Source organism: Mustela nivalis, assembly GCF_964662115.1.
Source record: "Mustela nivalis genome assembly, chromosome: 2".
In the NCBI taxonomy this organism is placed as follows: domain Eukaryota; kingdom Metazoa; phylum Chordata; class Mammalia; order Carnivora; family Mustelidae; genus Mustela; species Mustela nivalis.
The window spans coordinates 99,488,089-99,509,474 of record NC_139021.1 but is presented as its reverse complement, the minus strand read 5'-3'; the positions used below and the strand labels follow the sequence as shown (position 1 = coordinate 99,509,474).

Below are 21,386 nucleotides of genomic sequence, written 5' to 3'. Positions count from 1 at the left end.
GAAATCCCACCATCTACCAGTTGATTCAGTCATAATCTTGAATGATGGCTGTTATGTTGCAAAGCAACATGTGTAACCACTAAACTGAGGGCCACGTGTTTGCTGATCACAGGTTTACTTACGGATGCAGGCATGTAGGCAGCTTAAGCTTGACAATATCGAAAGACTTCATCTTTTTCCGTCCTCTCTTCATTTGTAGAAATCTCTCTAAGCCCATAGCCGTGCAGTATAAAGAAAAAGAAGATCGTTATGTGGATACCTACAAGGTAGGCTTCGTTTTTCCTCATATTTTGATACATGAGAACTCAAGTTTTATTTTACAGACTTGAGTTTTACCTAATTTAAAATTTATAATATTGACTTTTCTGTTTTTTACCTTCTTGTGCTTTGAGTGACAAACAACTGGAAATCATTATATGATTTTAGGTATTGTTGTCTATCTCAGTGCTCTGAAAACACTTTGCCCAGAAAAAGAAATACGCTTGTTGTGGCATAAATTGGAAGCTAATAGGCCATTGTTACATCCATATATAAATAACTATATTCCTTTAAAAAAAAATTACAGGTTTTCAGGATCCTGCTATTTGTATCCCCTCGTGTTATTTATAGAACAATATCAGTCTATTTATAATAGACTGTATTGTAATTCCTTATTATTCATATTCAGCAAATTGTGCATTAGTTTATTAGCAGAAATTTACCAGATTTTGAAGTTTAAAAGTATAATTTATCTATTTCTGAGAAATTAACATTAATGGAATTCTGTTGGAAATTTTTAAAAAAACTCATTAGCCACATGCTGCATTCTTCACAGCAGTATCAAGGTAAGAGCAGCTGAAGCAGTCTTCTTGCATTCACATTGTTTTGTAGCACAGTTGCAGAAAGATCTCTCCAAGTGTCTTATAACAGTCACTCCTTGATTCTTCTGCAGTTGAAAGTGGGGCAGTGCTATGGAATCAAGGAGAAGTGACTCCAGAAATTCACTATCGCCTGACTTTGTTATCAGAGCCAGACAGAAGCTATGGGAGATGAGTGACAGATATTAAATATTTGGTTGAGCTTCCTACGTCATGATGGGAAGATAGGAGGCGTGAGAAATCACTGTATTCGTTTTTATCTCAGTGAAACTACATTGCAAAACAGTCAAAAAAAATGTTACCTTAATACCTAAGAACCTTAGTAACGTGGTACAGTTTTTCCACTGCTGTTGCCTTTCCACGCTAGAGAGTTTCTCTAAAGAACATAGCATTGTATCTTGAGACTCATTTTTTAAAATGTAGATGTCTCTAGTGACAGTAGCAGCTCTCCTTTATCGAGCGCATGATCAACTTACACATGATAGGCTACATTGGGAGCCAGAGTGCTGGGAGGCAGGGTGCAGAGCAGGTGAGTTTCCTGTGACGGAATGAGAGAGTAAAGGTGCAGACTGTGACATGCTTCTTGAGGAACCAGGACTCAGTGGGGCACTGAGGAGGAGACACTTTAGGTGGCTGAGGTCCAAACACGTGGCAGGGCAAACCATAGAAAATGGTGTCAAAGGGATAGGATAGGGGCACGTGGGTGGTTCAGATGGTTATGATCCAGGTCTTGATTTCGGCTCAGGTCATGATGCTCAGGGTCATGAGATTGAGCCCTGTGTTGGGCTCTGTGATAAGTGTGGAACCTGCTTGGGATTTTCTCTTTCTCTCTGCACCCCACTTGTGCTCTTTCTCTCTCAAAATAAAAAAATAAAATAATGATTTTTTAAAAGGAGGATTAGTAGAGAAGATGGAAAGAAAACTGGTGATACCTGGAGCACTCTCTTATGAACACTGTCTGATTGCCTGTTCCCTTCAGTACTTGGAGGAGGAGTACCGCAAAGGGGCCCGGGAGGATGACCCCATGCCCCCCGTGCAGCCCTACCACTACGGCTCCCACTACTCCAACAGCGGCACCGTGCTTCACTTCCTGGTCAGGATGCCTCCATTCACAAAAATGTTTTTAGCCTACCAAGGTAAGAATTATTTTATAACTACCTAAAATATTTTACTGGGTCATTGGGGGGGGGGGGACTTGACATATTTCCTGAGACTGTATTGAGACTAACCAAACCACAGGAAAAATAATCCTACTTATTCCTTCAATAAAATTCTTTCCAGAAATTTGTAGTGAACCAGATTATCTTGCTAATTTGTTGAGTTTTCACTGCAGATTAGACATGTATGTTTATAAAAATGCAATTCACTTTTTTAAAATTAAGATGTAGTTCACATCCTGTGTAATTTGCAAACTTTATCCTTATCAAATGTATGCAATTTACTTTTTAAAGATGTTCAATTTAATAGTTATTTCTAGTGGGAATATGTTACTGTCATTTATTGTAAGTAGTTAATAGGAGAGCCACACTTCTACCATCACCATAGGAACTGTCTAGTTAATGAACTTCTGCACCTGGGTGTCTCGTTCAGTTGAGTGTCCAGCTCTTGATTTCAGCTCCAGTCATGATCTCAGCGTCATGAGATCAAGCCCCCAACGTGGAGCTGTCTTAAGACTCTCTCTCTTCCCTCTCGCTCCACCTCTCCTCCCCGGTCAGCCTCTCTGTCTCTCTCAAAAAAAGAGAAGAATGATAATAATCTTCTACTCAGTGTTTTAAGTGGCAGCTCACAGGCCAGAAGATTACTTAGAGGTGAATTTACTGATGTGTGTGCAAAGGAGGACATTCTTTCCTACCAATTTCTAATGAGGACTGTGGTATGAGCTCTGTAGTTTTTCCTCATGGCACTCAGAATCCTTTGTGGGGTCGTTATCCATTCATTTACTCAACCTTCTTGAACTTCTTTATGTATTTTTACTCACATACCACCTCTTGGAGGAATGAATTTTGCATTGTCTCTCCTTGGTCTATAGAAGGGGCTTTCTTCTGTTTGTCTTTGTGTAAGTACACAGAACAAATGTTCCAGTGACAGCTGTTCAAATATTTGAAGACTCTTGCCCTGTCCCCTTTTTCCCTTTCAGTCTTGTTTATCCCCAAGCTAATTATCCTTAGTTAATTTGACATCAGGTTGAGAGCCTCCTGTATGCAGGGTCGTATCCCAGCTGCTGCAAGGAATCCAAAACATAAATAAGACCGTTCTGTACTTACCAAAGAGTTTTAAAAACCAGTGTGTAAGCCATCCTTGTTTGTTCTGGTTTCCAAACCTGTCACTGTTCTGATCATTCTTCTAGACATGTTCTGGTTTGCAAATGCCCTTATTAAAAAGTGACACTCAGAATAAAAAAGAGTACTTCACATGTGTTTTGGGACTGCTGCAGCATGTAACAGGACTCTCCCTGCCCTCCACTTTTTCCATGTAGCCCAAGAATCTATTAATATAAAACTCCCAATCAACTAAAATTTCTTAATTTTTAAATATATATTGTTATTATGCCAGTTTTCTTCATGCTGTATTTATGCATGATTAAAAAAAACAACAACAACAACCAGAGGCTACTGCAATCCCCGTCAACTTCATCTGATTAGCTAGACTCGGGGGCCTGGTCCTGGGCTTCTCATCTTGGCCCTGTATTCCTTTTGAGGTGCATCCTCTTTGTTGTAAACACTGTCCTGTGCGCTCTAGGCTGTTTTGGCAGCATCCCTGGCTTCTACCCACTTGATGCCGGTGGCATTCCCCCACTAGTTCCGTTGTGAGAACCAAAAATATCTCTAGGCATTGCTAAATGTCACTTGGGGACAGAAATGCTAGCTTCAGAACCCCTTGTTTAGTACATGCACATTCTAGATTATAGGAATTTGTGGAAGAGTTTTTTTTTTTTTAAGTTAAGAAACAATGCAGAATTTGACAGTTTGAACAGACCCTCAGTGTGCTTCTTTCATACCACAGTTCCTTAGTCTCTCATCTAGATACTATGAATCTGCCGTAGCCTTCCAGAATTACTTGTTCTAGATGCCATTTAGATTGGTTACTTTTCCTTTGAGCTAACTGACTCCCCAATAGATAAGAAAGTAATGAAAATAATAGAAAATGTTGCTGGACAGGGAAGCGCAGACCTCGGGAAGAAATTTAGCCTATCTTTTTAAAATTGTGCCTTGCTTGATGCTGAAATTAGTCTGTGACAGTCTCTAAATGAAAAGATAAGTATAAAATTTCTGCAACTTCAAAGGAGTTTTCGATAGTACAATATATACAGCCGGTGTTCTCAGGGGCTGGCCTCTGGATACCATTTCATGTTCTGCTAACTGTTGACAGGAAAGAGACCAGTCAAAACTCAGTTCTTAATTATTAGTCTACAGAAAACTTAACAAAGAAACTGCAGAAAAACTTAACAGAGGAGTGACTGTGTTTAGTTTTTTCATTTATAGGAAATTGTACTTCATTCTTTAATTCAGTTACATCTAAAAAGCAGTGCTCCCCCCACCGAAAAAAGAAAAAAAGTAGTCTTAATTTAAAGGTGAAGGAATAATTTTGTTTTCTGATGGGGAAAAAACTGTTTTACCCACTTGAACTTCAATTTTCCTTCTTTATTATTCATTCAATAAATAAGTCATTATCAAGTACCTAGTATGTGCTCATTGTGGGTTATACCCAAGGTCCCTGCTGTTTAATTCTGCGTGGGTAGACAGATAGTAGTCAATTAAACAAAAAAGTGATATAAATTCATCCATTTTTTGTGTACCAGGAAAACATAATGCAGATTAACAATACTATAATATGGTCTCAAATAATGTATAGAAATATTTATTTTCAAGAACATGAATAACCTCTTTAAAACTGAAAAACAAAATGAACATCATTTTAATCTTTTCAAAGTAGCAGAAATAAACTGTAACAAGCTTTAAACAGAATAAGGTCTTTGTGTCTTAATTGCATTGTTTGTCTTTCTTTATAGATCAAAGTTTTGACATTCCAGACAGAACTTTTCATTCTACAAATACAACTTGGCGCCTTTCATCTTTTGAATCCATGACTGATGTCAAAGAACTGATCCCAGAGTTTTTTTATCTTCCAGAGTTCTTAGTCAACCGTGAAGGTATAGCAGTACATCATTTCTAATTTATAATTCTGTACTTATTTTATAATTTTCTAAAAATAAGAATCACTTTTTTAAGTCCTATAATTTGAGTCCCCCAATAAGATAAATACCTTTATTTATCAAGTGTATCATTTTATTTCCAAGCAAGCATGAAGATTGTAACTATTTTACAGGACCAAATATGTGTGGAAAATTGGTAACTTTTACCTATTAAAGATATCTGTAAAATGTACTTTAGTTTTATTACAGAAATGCTTTTTTTCCTGATTGCAAAGGTTATCATGTGCTCATTAAAAAAATAAGTCTTGAATTTATTGAAGCACAATGTAAGTTAACCAAAATCTCAATGACTTTATGCGGAGTGACCAACTTAGAAATAAAACACCCTAGCCAGAATCTTCTAATACCAAAAAGGGATAGTAGAGGATAAAATCCAGTTTCCGTGATGCCAATGACCAACAATCTGGGCCAACCTTACCTATTTTTTAGTAGAAGATCAGGTATTCCTCTGAGAGAGGTCTGTGGGTCATTTTTCTACATTACTTAATTTTATATTTTTATGTGACCTTTAGGAATATATGCAATTGATAATGGTATCTTTAGAGAAGTTAGTGTTGGGAAAATTCCTTTAGAATTTTATTCAATGCTAACTGGCCTCTCTGGAGCTGTTTGGAGAACCGTTAATATATCCATGTGCCTCATCACCCGGAGCACGGTTCATAGTGTTGCCCAGATGAGAACCGCCTTAATGGGCTGTTGGCACCCGCACTTTGTAGTACCTGCCTGGTGGCTTTCGGCTTGGGACTCATTTCAGTCTATGCTTGTTTTCTCTGTCCATGGTTTCTTCTATGTATGTTTCCGTTATCTCTGGCTGCATAACAAATGCCTCCAACACTTAGGGCCTCAAAGCAATAAGAAATTGATTATCATTACAGGTTTCGCAGGTCAGAAATTCAGGAGCAGCTCCTCCCCGAGCCTTCAGTGGTTTGGGCTCAGGGTGTGCATTCAGATTAGCTGGAGCTGGAGCTGGACCAGTCGGGATCAGAGCAGCTGGGGGCTGGCAGGCATCTCTCTCATGTAGTGTCCGTGGTTTTCCATGTGGTCTCTCCACGTGGACCAGTTTGGGTTTCCTCATGGCATGGAGGCCTTGGACATTCTCCTCGGCAACTGGGGCTTCCAAAGGCGAGTGTCCCAAGAGAGAAATGAACAGAAGCTGCACGGCCTCTACGAACCTCGCCTTGGAGGTCACAGAGTGGCACACCTGCGTTCTGGTCACAAGTGCCTTGCCCACATTCAAAAGGAAGGAGCATAAACTTTGCTACTTGATGGGAGAGTAGCGAGATTCCGGAAAAGCATGCAGCACAGCAAGGGTTGTTATAGCTATTTTTGGAAAACACTGTTTGCTTTCATGTACATCATGTCATTTCCTATCGGCATTCCATTAAGCCTTTGATTAGCCCCCTAGTCATCTGCTGTGTGTGAAGAGTGCCCACCCGTGATGTGCCCACAGAGCATTTGACAGTTGAGAATGATTTGAGTTTATACAGACCCCTGCTGCTCAGCCCCTCCCCAACTCAGCCCTTAGAGGTCTCACTCACTATTGTTACCTCAGTAGATTCCTGCTGCTCCCAGAGAGCTCTGGGGGTTCTGGGCCAGTCCGTCTTAAATCACTCTGCAGCTGCCTGTAGGATGAGCTGAGCTTCTGGAGATGACCCGCATCCTCACTCCATGTCCATTTACATAAGCCCTTGCTTTATATTTCACATCATATCATTTCAGAATACTTCCAGAATTAGCGAATATCCTGTAACTGTTTTCACAAGATCTAGAAGGAGGCAGACAGCAACTTAATTTTATATGGAGTGTAATCAGCTTTTAAGAAAGCCTTTTTTTTTTTTTTTAATCATGAAAAAACTGTATTTAGATTTAGCCAGCTGGACTCAGTTTAGATGATCCCAATTTTGTTGGCAACATCCAAAGCATCATAGTCAGGGGCCAGCCGAACATATGCCTTCTTCTCTCCATCAGGCCTGATTAAGGTGTTGACCTTGGCTACATCAATGTCATAGAGCTTCTTCACAGCCTGTTTGATCTGGTGCTTGTTGGCCTTGACATCCGCAATAAACACAAGTGTGTTGTTGTCTTCTATTTCCTTCATGGCTGACTCAGTAGTCAGGGGGAACTTGATGATGGCATAGTGGTCAAGCTTGTTTCTCCTGGGGGCGCTCTTTCGAGGGTATTTGGGTTGCCTTCAGAGACGCAGAGTCTTGGGTCGTCGGAACGTAGGTGATGTGTGGATCTTCTTTTTTTTGTGACTGTGGACGCCTTTCAGCACCGCTTTCTTGGCTTTCAAAGCCTTTGCTTTGGCTTCGGCTTTGGGAGGGGTAGGGGTTTCCTTCTTAGCTTTCGGTGCCATCTTCGTAAAAGGGCTAAGAAAGCCTTTTTAATTTTTATTCTGTTACGCTGTTCACATTTTCTGCCCATAAAAGGTAACACAAAAACATCTCTGTAACATTTCTTTTAGGACAGTTGTTTTTTTTTTTAAACGAACACTTCTGAGATTTTTGTTTACACTAGCAGACAAATGAAACAATTAGAGAACAGCTTATTTAGATCACAAAAGAACCCTCTCATTCAATGTGTTGGAATAAGTTTGTTGTCCATAGGAATGCTTGGTGGAAATGATGTTAGGACAGACCTCTTGACTTACCATAAAGTTAATAGTTCACTTAGGATGTGTATACTTTGCATTAATTGGATTTATTTAAGCTACAGAATGCTAATATTTACTAAATATAATCTTAAATTTATTGTGATGTTAACACCTTAGTTTAATTTTGTAATCAAGTTTATAATTGAATAGAATATATATTTAAGTACTTAACTACATTTGAAGTTCTGATAATATTGAAATTAAATGGCAGTGATTTTCTGCTGTTTTTTCAATATGATATAAAGTGGTAGAACAATAAAGTTGAAATATCTCAAATATAATGAGGATAGCATTAACCCATGTACTTCTGTCAGTAGGTAGATAGATAGATGAACAATGATGTCACTCTCCTCTTTGCCTCTGCTTTCCCTGGTTATAGCACATAATATCTGTTTTGGGGAAGTCTTAAGACCTGCTCAGTGGGCCAAATGAGGTGTGCTTTGGGGAGATAAGCATTAATATTAATCTTCTCTTTTAGGTTTTGATTTTGGTGTGCGTCAGAACGGTGAACGGGTTAATCACGTCAACCTCCCTCCTTGGGCACGTAACGATCCTCGTCTTTTTATCCTCATTCATCGACAGGCTCTAGAGTCTGACTACGTGTCCCAGAACATCTGTCAGTGGATTGACTTGGTATTCGGGTATAAGCAAAAAGGGAAGGCTTCTGTTCAAGCCATCAACGTTTTTCATCCTGCTGTAAGTGACTCTTTTAAAAAATATGCATTTATATAAGGCAAAACTGGAATAAAAAGTTAGCTGTGGGGCTATTTCTTTAAAATACCCAAGTTATCAAAGAGAATTAGCAACAGCTTAAATTGCTACCCAAGACTTTTCAGGTTTTATATTTCACTTCTTTAAAAATAACTAAGATGCTATTCACTGGGGGTTCCTCAAGACTATCCCCAGGCTGAATGGGGACTTCAAGACTCGGCAAATAGTTGTACTTACAGAAGGTTTATGACAGTGATGGGTCCAATGCAGAATCATCAAAAGGAAAAGATGTATAGGACAAAGCTGGAGGACCCTAGGCACAAGTTTCCAAGAGTATTTCTCCAGTAAATCACAAAGAACATGCTTCTTTCCTCCAACAACATGTACGATGTGGTCAAGCCAGGCAGTTCATTAGGGACTCAGAGCCCAGGGTTTTTACTAAGGGTGGTCGTGGAAACACTCTCTCTCTTACATGTACTGAAATCCCAGGGCTCAAGAAGGAGAAAAGGCGTTCAGTATAAGTCACACTGTTTGTACAGTTTAGACACAGTAAGCCACTCTTACCCAGTTAGGAAATGGTGGGAACTCTCCTGAAATCCACGTTGCCATATACCAGCCAAGGGCCAACCATGCAAGCAGGCCCTTCCAAGGAAAGCAGTTTGGGCCCACCACCTTAACTCTTTTTGGCACAATGTAAATTCTTAGAAGTAGAATTGTTACACTTTCACATGTACTTTTTGATGTTATTAGATAGGCTATCTTTTAAAGATTTTATTTACTTATTTGTCAGAGAGAGAGAGGGAGAGAGAGTGAGCACAGGCAGACAGAATGGCAGGCGGAGGCAGAGGGAGAAGCAGGCTCCCTGCCAAGCAAGGAGCCTGATGTGGGACTCGATCCCAGGATGCTGGGATCATGACCTGAGCTGAAGGCAGCTGCTTAACCAACTGAGCCACTCAGGCATCCTAGATAGGCTATCTTTAAAAAAGAAAGAAAAAAGAAAGGAAGGAAGGAATAAATAATAAATCTGGGGCACCTGGGTGGCTCAATCCTTAAGCATCTGCCTTCGGCTCAGGTCATGATCCCAAGATCCTGGGCCCCCCATCAGTCTCCCTGCTGGGCAGGAAGCCTGCTTCTCCCTCTCCCACTTCCCCTGCTTGTGTTCCCTCTCTCGCTGTGTTTCTCTCTGTCAAATGAATAAGTAAAATCTTAAAAAAAAAAAAAAAAAAAAAAAAAAAAAAGAATGAAATCTATTGAGGAAACATTTCATCTGGTAGGCTCTGGTGTGTGAAGGTGAGTAAGATTCAGTAGTTGGGGACAGTGGGGCAAGAAGGGAAAGTTGGGGTGGTTGTGCCTACTAGAGATGGTAGTGGGATCCAGATGAGGCCTCCAGAAGGAAATTCCTCAAGGAATGAGGGGCAAAAAGGCAAATTATAAAAAGCTATAGCCTGGTGTTGCCTAGTGGCTACTCCAAGACTGTGAGTCCAGCTTAGGAGCTATTACTCCCCTGCATATGATGTTCAGCCTCTCGGCTCCCCCAGCTTTGTAATTAGGAGGTAGGGCGGGGTGGATCTTGGACTTCCCCTCTAGCTATAGTTCTGTGAGTAGGTTCATCAAGCGTTGTCACAAATGCTGCAAAAATGCACACATGAACCCAGAGAATGTACTCTGTACCTAATTTATGCAAGAGACCCATTCCTGAATAGCTGTTTTGTTTTGTTTTATTTGACAGAGAGAGATCACAAGAGAGGCAGGCAGAGAGAGGAAGGGAAGCAGGCTCCCTGCTGAGTGGAGAGCCCGCAGCCCTGGGGCTTGATCCCAGGACCCTGGGATCACGACCTGAGCCGAAGGCAGAGGCCTCAACCCACTGAGCCACCCAGGTGCCCCCTGAATAGCAGTTTTAAAATAAAAATCTCTTTAGTCCATTTTGCTTAGTAATTATTTTAAATACCTCTAAAATAGCAGAAAATTCAAATCCTTAAGAGACTTAAGGTCTAGGAGACAGAATAAGACAAAATTACTGATGACTCTGATAAAAGAAGTGTTATGGCAAAGTGTTTTGGAAAAGGGGAAATAATAAAGTTTCATGGGTGAATCATAATTCTCTGCATAAGAGTAGTATAAAGTAAAGTAAGGCTTCAGGTATAATTTTTGGCCTGCCTTCATATTTGTTCTAAAATGTAACTTTAAAACCAACTAGGAATTTCTACATTAACCTCATTATACTCTGCGCCTATGATCCTAGCATATCTTTTCAATTATTCTTGTGAAAATTCACATTAAAAGTATCTGGATGCTGAAATATACCACATAATTGTCATTTTACCATTTTTGTCACTGTTTGTTTGGGACTTTAGAACTTTAAAAAGCATAGAGTTTATGCCTTTGTTCTAGGGATTTGATAACAATTCATGGAGCCAAGGAAAGTGCAGTGACTACCTACACAGTCTCTGAATTCAGAATTGAGTTCAAGCCCTCACCCTGTGACCCTGCCACTAGCTGTGTGACCTCGGGCAAATAGCTTAACCTCTCCGTACCTAAATGTACAAATCTGTAAAAGTGAACAATAATACCAACCTCCTAAATAAGGAAGGAAATCCATACAGGATAATGTGCACCATAGAACCACATATAAGAAACATTAATCTTCTTAAAGAACGTAGAAATGCCTTTTGATCATAATTCATCATTCATATATAAGGTTCACATAGAAACTGATACCACAGAATGTAGAGAAACACTATTTTCAAATATACTTTTTAAAGCTCTGGCTGGAGGATTATTCCAATCTTCATTTGAATTTTTTAGTGTACCAAGTCAAGCAGCCATTGAGAATGACCATGCTTACATAAGCATTTCTTTCTTTCTTTTTTTTTTTTTTTAAGATTTTATTTATTTATCGGGGTGGGGGGAGAGCGAGCACAGGCAGACAGAATGGCAGGCAGAGGCAGAGGGAGAAGCAGGCTCCCTGCTGAGCAAGGAGCCCGATCCCAGGACGCCGGGATCATGACCTGAGCCGAAGGCAGCTGCTTAACCAACTGAGCCACCCCGGCGTCCCACACAAGCATTTCTAACAAGTATTTGATCCCTTGTGGAGGCAGTCAAGGGGGTGGGGGTGGCAAGGAGAGTAGTGTTGATTACTTAACTTCCAAGGAATCTTTGAGATTTTATTTTGGCATTTACAGAAAGGTTATGTCTAGTTATGTAATGAAATTGGCTATGCCTGATGAAATGCTAAAAGCTGCATTGTACAAGCGGGTACTCCCAGGACGTTACAGATCTGCACCCAGCTCCTGACTCTCTCTGAGGAAGTCAGAAAGGAGACACGCACATTGCTCTCCATCTCACCCCAGGGGATGATAACATGAGGAGGGAGCTTGTAATAGCGCTCTTTACCTTAAAGAGCTTGCAATTTTCACCACACTTTTTCAGAATCACCCCCAGTTTTTGTTAGAACCTAAATAGTACTCTCTTGAACTACCTACCAACATCATATCTTAACTTCATTTTTGCCTTTTTCCTGTAATTACTTTAAGCAGATGACTTTTTGCATTACTTAGCATTTTACACGGTCTTTTTTTAAATTCTAACACTGAGGAAGGCAAAAAAGGACCATGCCAAGTCCTGAATCTTTACTCCTCTTCCAGTCTGATTATCGCCCTGACCCCCCTCCCACACACACCTTTCTCTTCAGCTTCTAAGAAGGTGCTTCACAGAGGACAGCACTCTCCCTACAGTGCCTTGGTCAAAATGGAATCCTTTGACTTTGTTTCTTATCCAGTCCTCCATCTCCTGCCAGGGAGGTGAAGCTGTCTGTCCTCCTGCCTCCTCCGCTGGCAGCGTCACCTCCTCCGCTGGTAGCGTCACCAAGATGGGGTGAGGGAGGCTGAAGGGATTTGCAGCACATCCCAGCCTTCTCCCCTCCAACCTTCTAGTCCGTTTTAGCAGCGCATGTGAAAACCTCCAAAGCAAACAGAGACAGGAAATCAAGATTCAGATAATCCTCTCTGAGGCTGACATGCATTGGTCTTGAGCTTACAGAATGGAAATCAGAAGAATTTTACTTGGGTCTCAGTGATACCAGTGTTCAAATACCTAACTCTTCTGCCCAGGAAAAAGAGAGAGAGAGAGACCTCAAAAATCTAGGCTCCTTACTAATGTCTATATAGATGCCTCAATAGTTGATGTTCATGGACATCCCCAACGTGGTGTGTGTGAGTGAAGGGAATGAGAAATTCTTCCTCTACCCTTCAACATCTCCCAGCTGGCCTAAGAGTTAAATTCACATAAGACAGATTAATAGGAAAAAACAACAACAACAACAAAAACTGGAGTTCAGTTATGTGCAGAGGGTCAATAATGAAATCAAGACCTCAAGAAATGACCAAGGCAGACAGTTTTTACACTTTTTAGACAGAGAAATGAAGAATCTATGAGGAATTGATAGGGCAAAGAAAACTTAACTTTGGGAGCTTCAGTTAGTAAGGATCTCTAAACAGAATTTGGGCTGGGACAGCAAATTAATAAAAAGTAGCAAGTGTTGTTTATCCAGTCTTTTCCACTCTAAATTTCCCATCTCTGGTCATAAGGATAGCTCTTTACCTCCTGCTATGGGGAGGCTACCTTTCACATGGAAAATTTATTTCCTGCTCTCAGGGGAACAGAGGAGGGTCTGGGTCTCCATATACAAGCTGTCTCCTAAGTAACTTATTTAAAACAATTGATATGCTTCGGGTGCCTGAGTGGCTCAGTTGGTTAAGCATCTGACTCTGCATTTTGGCTCAGGTCATGGTCTCAGGGTCGTGAGATAGAGCCCTGTGTCAGGCTCTACATGGAGCCTGCTTAGGATTCTCATTGTCCCTCTATCTGCCCTAACCCTGCATGTGCTCTCTCTTGCTCGCACACACGCTCTCTAATAAATAATCTTTAAAATAAGATAAAATCAATAGGCCAAAGTGGTCCATCTTTGGGCAGCCTGTCCTTGGCCCTGACATGAGTTAGCATAGAACATCATCCTCTGAAATCAGCTGTTGTGTCTTGAGAGAAGAGTAATCCAAATCTTTCATTGAGCACATTAATGTCCAAGAACAAAAGAGTACTTGGCTATCACATAATTAAAGGCCAGATACAAATGGCTTTGAACTTCTAGTCCTCATTTGTGCAAATTGAGAAAATCGGGGCAGGGCAGGGTCATCTACTTTTCTTCTGCGTCTGTGTTGCCATAAGCAGAAATTGTCTTGTTCAATTTTGTTGACCACCTGAAATGATTTTGACAAACCCTTTCACTCTAGTTTTCTGACCAATATCGGACAGGCAACTACAGAAAAAAATACATCCACTTGCTAATCTGCTTGTTATTTTGGATCAACTCAAGTGAAAATCTTGCTTTATTTTTCATCTGTCTTCATTGAAAGAAAACACCAAAGAAAAAACCTCATTTTTTATTGAGGTATAATTGACATATGAAACATTATTTAGTTTCTGATGCTAACTGATCAAAACATTTAAAAACCATTTCCATTTGAAATAGAGGACAATAAATTACTATCTAGAGAATAAAACACATTGTTGTTTCCCCTTTGGTGTTATTGCCAACCTTGATTTTGACAAACCTCTTGTTCTCTTCTACTCTCTCACCGTGCAGACGTATTTTGGAATGGATGTCTCTGCAGTTGAAGATCCCGTTCAGAGGCGAGCGCTGGAAACCATGATAAAAACCTACGGCCAGACCCCTCGCCAGTTGTTCCAGTCGGCGCACGCCAGCAGGCCTGGATCCAAGCTCAACCTTGAAGGAGAGCTTCCTGCTGCTGTGGGGTTACTAGTGCAGTTTGCTTTCAGGGAAACCCGAGAACAGGTCAAAGAAATTACCTATCCGGTATGTCATTTGAATTTATTTCTTTTTCCCCCATTTTATTTTCTTTTATTTCTTTTCAGTGTTCCAGAATTCATAGTTTATGCACCACGCCCTGTGCTCCATGCAGTCCGTGCCCTCCGTAATACCACCCACCACCAGGCTCACCCTACCCCTACCCCACCTCCCCCCAGAACCCTCAGTGTGTTTCTCAGAGTCCACAGTCTCTCATGGTTTTGAATTTCAATACAATTCGGCAGAAGTTGACTCAACCCCGCAGTTGTCAGGCCCCCTCCGAGGCTCTAGTGAACAGAAGGGTCCCGGCCAGCAGGGTACACTGCAGCCAGCGAATGCAGATGTGCTGTGAGCGGCAGTGTCCTGTGTGTGGTAAAGACTGTCCCTGTCCCTGAGAGGAGGGCTCTGGGGAGCTCAAGTCAGGTGGCCAGCCCCTAGGGGGCTAGTAGCAGGGAAAGCCTGCCGGAGCAGTGGCCTAACAGGAACCTGCCCACCAGAGGAGAGAAGGCGTCCAGGACTGGAGAGTGGTCCGAGTGTGGGTGTGGCTGTACACACGTGCATGGCAGGCCTTTGGCCACCTTCCACCAAAAGTACTCACTAGAAGTGTGGGTGTTGTGACCTACAGTGAAGTGAGAACCTTACGTATGTCTTTGGACGCCCCCCCCCCCATAGTAACGGTGAGAAGTATTGCCTCTTAAACTGGAAAGTAGGCATAGCTTTTACTTTGAAATACAAAACAAAGCAGGCAAACCATTAAAGGAAAATGGATTCTTACCCTCAGCTAATTCTTCATCATAAAAGCAGCAGAGGATGGGAGACCACGAATTATAAAATGTAAAGGTTTGTGGAGAGGAATAGCAGAAAATGGAAAGGCATGGGAGAGAGGTTGGGAAGAACCTTTGTGGAGAAATAAAGCAACACATCCCCGACTGCAGGAAACTGTGACCCATTTTAAGAGAAAATGGCTTTCACAGACCTTGTCTTGACAGTTGTTTCTTAAAATAATGTTACTTAAATACAGTAAATGTAGAACACAGAAGACATGTAAATCCTTTATGTTCAGAGCTCACATGTGTTAAATTTGCATGTTAAACACAAACCAGAGCAATAGAACCAGTAAAATTCAAACACCAGTATGATGTGATAGATAGATCGATCGATCTCAGTATAATGTTATTTTGCCCAAACCAGATCACCAATGTTGTGCTTCGTAGTTGACTTTATTCTATTCTTTTTTTGTGCCAAAATAATTTAATAGCACATCCCTAAAAAGTAATAAGTGCCATTTAATCTACACTACACTTAGTGCTAACTAACTTCACAGCTGATATGTGTAAAGATCAGAGCCATGTGTCCGCTCACAGTGGGACCCTGGTACTGACTGGCCTCATTCCCACCTCAGAACCTTTGTGTTGACTGTTTCCTCCACCTAGGATGGCCTGTCCCCAGATGAGCCCCATTCTGCTATCTCATTTCCTTCAGGTCTCTGCTCAGATACCCTCTCCTCAGCTCCCTGACCCCGAATCTAAGATAGCAGCTCCCGTGCTCTCAGTCCTCTCCCTCCCTCTTGCTAGAGCTTTCAGCCCCTGCTGAGCCTCTGTCTGTTTACCTCTGGTCTGCCCCTCCTCCCAGCTGGAAGGCAACTCCATGAGGACCAGGACTTTGTATATATTTTCATCACTGTGTCTAGCAACAAGGAGCGTATACTTCTATATGCTAAGTATGGGAAGTCAAAAAATATATATAAAATAATGTTTGCTTACAAAGGGCTTATAATCAGGCTGCTTACTCTTTGTTTAGAATTCAAATTAGAAGTCACTCTAAATTTACATTTTTTTTTAAAAATCATACTTTTTATTTTCCTGTTTTAGAGTCCTTTGTCCTGGATAAAAGGCTTGAAGTGGGGGGAGTATGTAGGCTCTCCAAGTGCTCCCGTACCTGTGGTCTGCTTCAGCCAGCCCCACGGAGAAAGATTTGGTTCCCTCCAGGCTCTGCCCACCAGAGCCATCTGTGGTTTATCCCAAAATTTCTGTCTTCTGATGACGTACAGCAAAGAACAAGGTACAAGAAAACATAATGAGAATCGCTCTAGGTATATTTTTCATGGGATTTGTTGTTTTCAGCTCCTCCATGCCACTATTTTATTTGCAAGTGTTGAATCCATGGTGAAAAATCGTTCAAATTTGTGGCTATTTAGTGCAAAGTAGGAATTAAACACACCACATGGGGAAAAGGGGGGAGATTAAATGTAGTGCCGTTTGGAATGAGAGAGGAAGAGTCAGAGACAAGAATAAATGGTTAGCCTCACAAGATTAAAAGAGTATGAGTCTTAGAGAAATGTACCTTTGGAGACTCTTGAATCTCAGAATAGGCAGTTATTTAGCAAAGCTTGTACCTCAGAAGGTATAGTCAGGAGATTAAAACAAACAGAATGAAACAAAACAAGGAAGTCATGCTAGCCTTGAAAACAGGTTTTAAAAATAGGTGTGCCTGGAAAGCAATCCTTTTCTCACCCTCAGTACACTGACTCGCTAACAGCAACACCTGGGAAAGTGCTGTAATTACTTCATGGTAAATGTAATTAACCATTCCGTTTAATGGGAAAGAACTCTCCCTGCTTCCTAGGCTTGGGCTTGGGCACTCAAATCAGTGATGACGCTCGACTGTTCGTATCAGGCATGTGCAGATGTGCCTAGAAGCCAGCGTGTGGACTAGATGCCTCCTGACAGTCACACTGTTTGGGTTTAACGTGATTTCTGAGGCACCATGCCCCTTGGGGGGCCGTGTAGCCTCCTACCACGTACAGCTCTGCACTGTACGGATGTGGTACCCGCGTTGAGCAGAGGGCACTCAGAGAAATTAAGTGTGCTGGCTGGACCACAGTTCTTTGTAGACTTTCTCTTGTTTATATCATAGAATCAATGATTGCCTTTATACTTGTTAGCAGTAAGAGAGGCTGCTTATCATTTTCTTTAATTTTGGTGACTTAGTAGGACTGGGTAAATCTGTATAATCATAACTATTGTAATATCAGTGTTGCAGTTAGTTGTGAGATGTGTGACAATTTACTACAAATAATACTTAAAGTACCAAAATGTGTCAATAATTTGCTTTTAAAAAATTAGACTGGATTGAAGTTTGTCTCTGTTGAACAGAAGAGAAAGGGCTGGTGTTACCACTTACCATGATGGAACGTAATATGTCAGATGTCATTGTCAGCCTATCTTATTTGCGGCACTATAGTCAGAGCCCTTAGTAGTAGTGTTCATTCAAATTATGCTTTATTCCCTTGTAGAATGTACTTAGGGCTTGCCAGCACCTAGGTGGGGAAGCAGTATAATACAACAGATTGTAATACACAACAGTATAACACAACAGATACAAGGCACTGGCCTCAGGAGGCGCAGAACCCTGAGTTTACATCCCAGCTCTTATTAGCTGTTTGACCTTGAGAAAATTATGTAAACCTTCTAAATCCTGGCTTTTGATCTATAAATCGGGAATAACAAAAGGATTGACCTCACAGGGTAATTTACTATAAAGATTTAATGAAATATGGGGCGCCTGGGTGGCTCAGTGGGTTAAAGCCTCTGCCTTAGGCTCAGGTCATGATCTCAGGGTCCTGGGATCGAGTCCCGTATTGGGCTCTCTGCTCAGCGGGGAGCCTGCTCCTTCCTCTCTCTCTGCCTGCCTCTCTGCCTACTTGTGATCTCTGCCTGTCAAATAAATAAATAAAATCTTAAAAAAAAAAAAAAGATTTAATGAAATAATGTAGGTAATGATTAGCACAGTGCCTGACTCCTCCTAAGTGCTCAGTAATGGTCCATCAGGCCATAAGCACCCTGGGGCTCTCTGGGGACTGTGTGAGCTCTCACTGCTGCACCCAGCACATTACAGAGGAGCGAGAGGAGTGCTTACCCACCCCATAGCAGCCTTAGGAGTGAGAGCCCCACTTACAGATGGGTGTTAGGTCACGTGCGACAGCTGCAAGGTACTGAGCGCTGCTTTATCAAGTGACCGTATGGTTTTGCTGAGCTGTATATGCATAGAATAATGTAACTGTGATGGTTTTGATGACCTTAAACCCTTACTCAAAAATTGTGCCTCCAAATTGCCTGAGATCTCTTTTTTCCAAAATATACTTGCCTGGGTCTCATTTGAGCCACACAGTGTCAGAACCTCTGGGGCTCAAGTCCAAGCCCAGGCATGCAAGAAATGCCATTTTCTTGCAAACGCCTGATTAAGATTCACTGTCCTAGTAGGTAAAGGAGAAGTTTATTTTTCTTAAAAAAAAAAAAAAAAAAAAAAAGAGGTGGTGCATCTTGTAAGTGCTAGAATGAGAAACTGGGGGCAGTTACTAGATGTACTTAATTCATTGAGCACAAGGGCTATTGAAGTGCCCGCTACATGCCAGGCATTATGGTTGAATTTGAGAGGCCCTGAGACTCATGAAATATGGTTCCTTTCCCTAGCAGCTTAGATTTAGAGGGGATTTTATTAAGTGGGTATGTTCCAGTTCCTTTATTGTAAAACTGATGTCAGCATTTGGTATTATACACAACAAAAGAAGACAAAAATCTGTGAATTACATTTTCACTGTAGTATTGCTTCTTTCAACAAATATGTATTTGTTTCATTCCTTTATATGTGGGCTTATTTTGCTAGGTGCTGGAATAAATAAGGCCCATTCTCTCTCCTTAAGCGACTTAAGCAGTGCAAATTTCCAGGGCAGCATCAGTTCTAGCATTTCTGTTGCATTAGCTATCTCCAGCATACCAACAAGGCATAGATTACGAATAGTACTGAAAAGGGATGTCAAAATCTCCAAATCTTTATCCCAAAAGACATAAAACTATGTTGGAAAAAAGAGGAAGAGGAAAAGAGCAGAAGCTCGTCAAATCTGTCTGCTCTGCAAAGCCCTGGCAGTTGACAGGATTAAATGGTCCCTTCCCAGGACAGGTGTTGCTTTTAGGGAGGCAGTGTTCTTTACAGTATCGACAGTTGTCCATACTGATTTATCAGCAGGTGGTAGCTACAAAGTTATTTAAACGGTGTCTAGTTTATATTTATTTTTAAAAGTAGAAGTGTGATAGAACATGAACAGAATAAGCTGGACTATCATTGTCTTCCATAAAAATTTCTGAACAGACATTTTGGTGCTAAATCAGATAAGCCCTAACCAAACACCACGAGTGAAAAAGAATTCAGTTTCCACTCTTAAAATCCCATTAGCATTAAAGGAATAAAACCAACTTAAATCCATCCATCTTATAAATACAAAGATGATTTGCTCTGGAAAGATACTATGTTCTGCCATGCAAACTTCAGCTCTTAACCTGCCATTTTGGGGGGCTATCAAATAACAGTTGAGTAGTGGCAGTCTGACGCTTTTCTTTCTCCTTTTTGAGGTGTGAGAAGCATGAACAGTACTGACATTCAGTGGTCAGCCATCCTGAGCTGGGGATATGCTGATAACATTTTAAGGCTGAAGAGTAAACAAAGCGAGCCTCCAATAAACTTTATACAAAGTTCACAACAATATCAGGTAAACTTTGTTACGGAATACTTTATCGTAATAATTAAGTGTAATGCTCTAGAAAGGGGTCAGACTGAGAGCAGCTTGTCTTTAATATTCTGCCATTAATCCAGTCTGGAAGCTGGTGACGCTGGACTTAGGCCTTGTTTACAGTGCTCAGACCTTTCTGACTGTTGCTATTCTGTGTCCCCAAAATTTGTCTTCTCCCTAGTATCTCACTGAGATGGTATTATAAGCACTTAGCGTCAGCGACTGGCAGTATTGGAACAAAATCAGCACCACTTTCTTCTCAAGATTCACTTGCCTTTTGTCACTGTGTCATTTTCTATAACCAGAGTGCAATCCTCTGTACCTGGTTTTGACTATTAGACTAGGTGTTTAGGCATCACAATGGGTAGAAAGAGCGTGGGGCCCAAGTAAAGCCGTCTGATCTGCTGTGTTACTGTCCTGCCTTTATTATTTACTCTGTAGCCTTTGGCAAGTGCCTTAACCTTTCCAAACTTAAGGTTCTTTCCTCTTTGAAACTAGGGTAATAGTACCCCCCACTACTCTCTCCTAAAGCATTGTAAAAATATTTCCAATTGTATATATACTGTGTGTGTGTACGTGTACATACATATGTGTGCATGTATGGACACACACAAATACTGCCACAACTTTTTCCCATACTAAATTGTATGTTAAACAATGGGAAATTCTTTTGCCATTTCCTGATTCCCATTACCTTCATAACATCTCCTGCCTATTCATGTGTCCTAATATTTCCCCATTCCCTGAGCATGTTAGGAATGGAGTAAGCTGCCACTTGTGGGGAGTTTTAGCAGTAAAAGGAAAGGAAGGCAATGACTTACATGCTTAACCCTCAATATACCCAAAAAAATGGTCATCACCTTTTGTTATCTAATTACCAGTAAACTAATAAAACTAAACATAAGGACAGTGGAAAACAACCTTATTAGAAATTTTAGTAAGAATTTGAGCATTGCAAAATTACTTCTATTATGTAAAGTTTGACACATCAGCATCATTAAAGATGAAAGAAAACTGCCATAAGTCCTTTTAGCAAAACAGCATTGTCCAGATTCTTCTAGCAAAATACTCTGTGATAAAGAACTTGCGCCAAACGGCAATGTATTTCCTTAGAAATATATTGTCCTCTACGTGGTTCTCTAGTTTGAGAAAATTCATCCAGGATGTTATCATATGAGGACCCACACTCAGATCTCACTTCTACAATCATAGTCTCATGGTTAGAGATTAGAGTTCTGGCATCTCTTTGCCTTCTGACTCATCTCATAATTGTGAAACCTAGTCCTCTGTTAATTTCATTCTCTTTTCTGTTATCAGTAGAACATGAGAAATTCTGAATTCCCAGCTGTGTTCAGGAAAGCTAAAAGCAGAGTACGAAGCAGTGTCTCCAGTCTTCCTTTATATTTTCTTGAAAGATGACAACACTCTTTGGACAGTACGATCAGAAAACCAAAAGATGATGGTTTATTTCACAGATTACATTATCCTTCCTGGAGATCCATTGTTCTGCATTTCCCTGTTTG

At 40.9% G+C, this 21,386-nt stretch overlaps 1 protein-coding gene and 1 pseudogene across 6 annotated transcripts in view; one reads left to right on the top strand and one right to left on the bottom strand.

Moving 5' to 3' along the window:
• LYST (lysosomal trafficking regulator) overlaps positions 1–21,386 on the top strand; it is a 172,458-nt gene that overhangs the window by 132,280 nt on the left and 18,792 nt on the right. For all 5 annotated transcript variants that reach the window (XM_082720726.1, XM_082720724.1, XM_082720722.1 and 2 more), the window contains 7 exons: positions 200–266; positions 1,837–1,993; positions 4,867–5,007; positions 8,202–8,419; positions 14,076–14,306; positions 16,169–16,358; positions 19,706–19,842. In XM_082720726.1, the coding sequence (XP_082576852.1) occupies positions 200–266; positions 1,837–1,993; positions 4,867–5,007; positions 8,202–8,419; positions 14,076–14,306; positions 16,169–16,358; positions 19,706–19,842 (1,141 nt within the window). The remainder of the gene's footprint in view (positions 1–199; positions 267–1,836; positions 1,994–4,866; positions 5,008–8,201; positions 8,420–14,075; positions 14,307–16,168; positions 16,359–19,705; positions 19,843–21,386) is intronic.
• Positions 6,903–7,441, bottom strand: LOC309859715 (large ribosomal subunit protein uL23 pseudogene; annotated as a pseudogene). Its single transcript has one exon. The product of its transcript is annotated as a large ribosomal subunit protein uL23 pseudogene (transcript).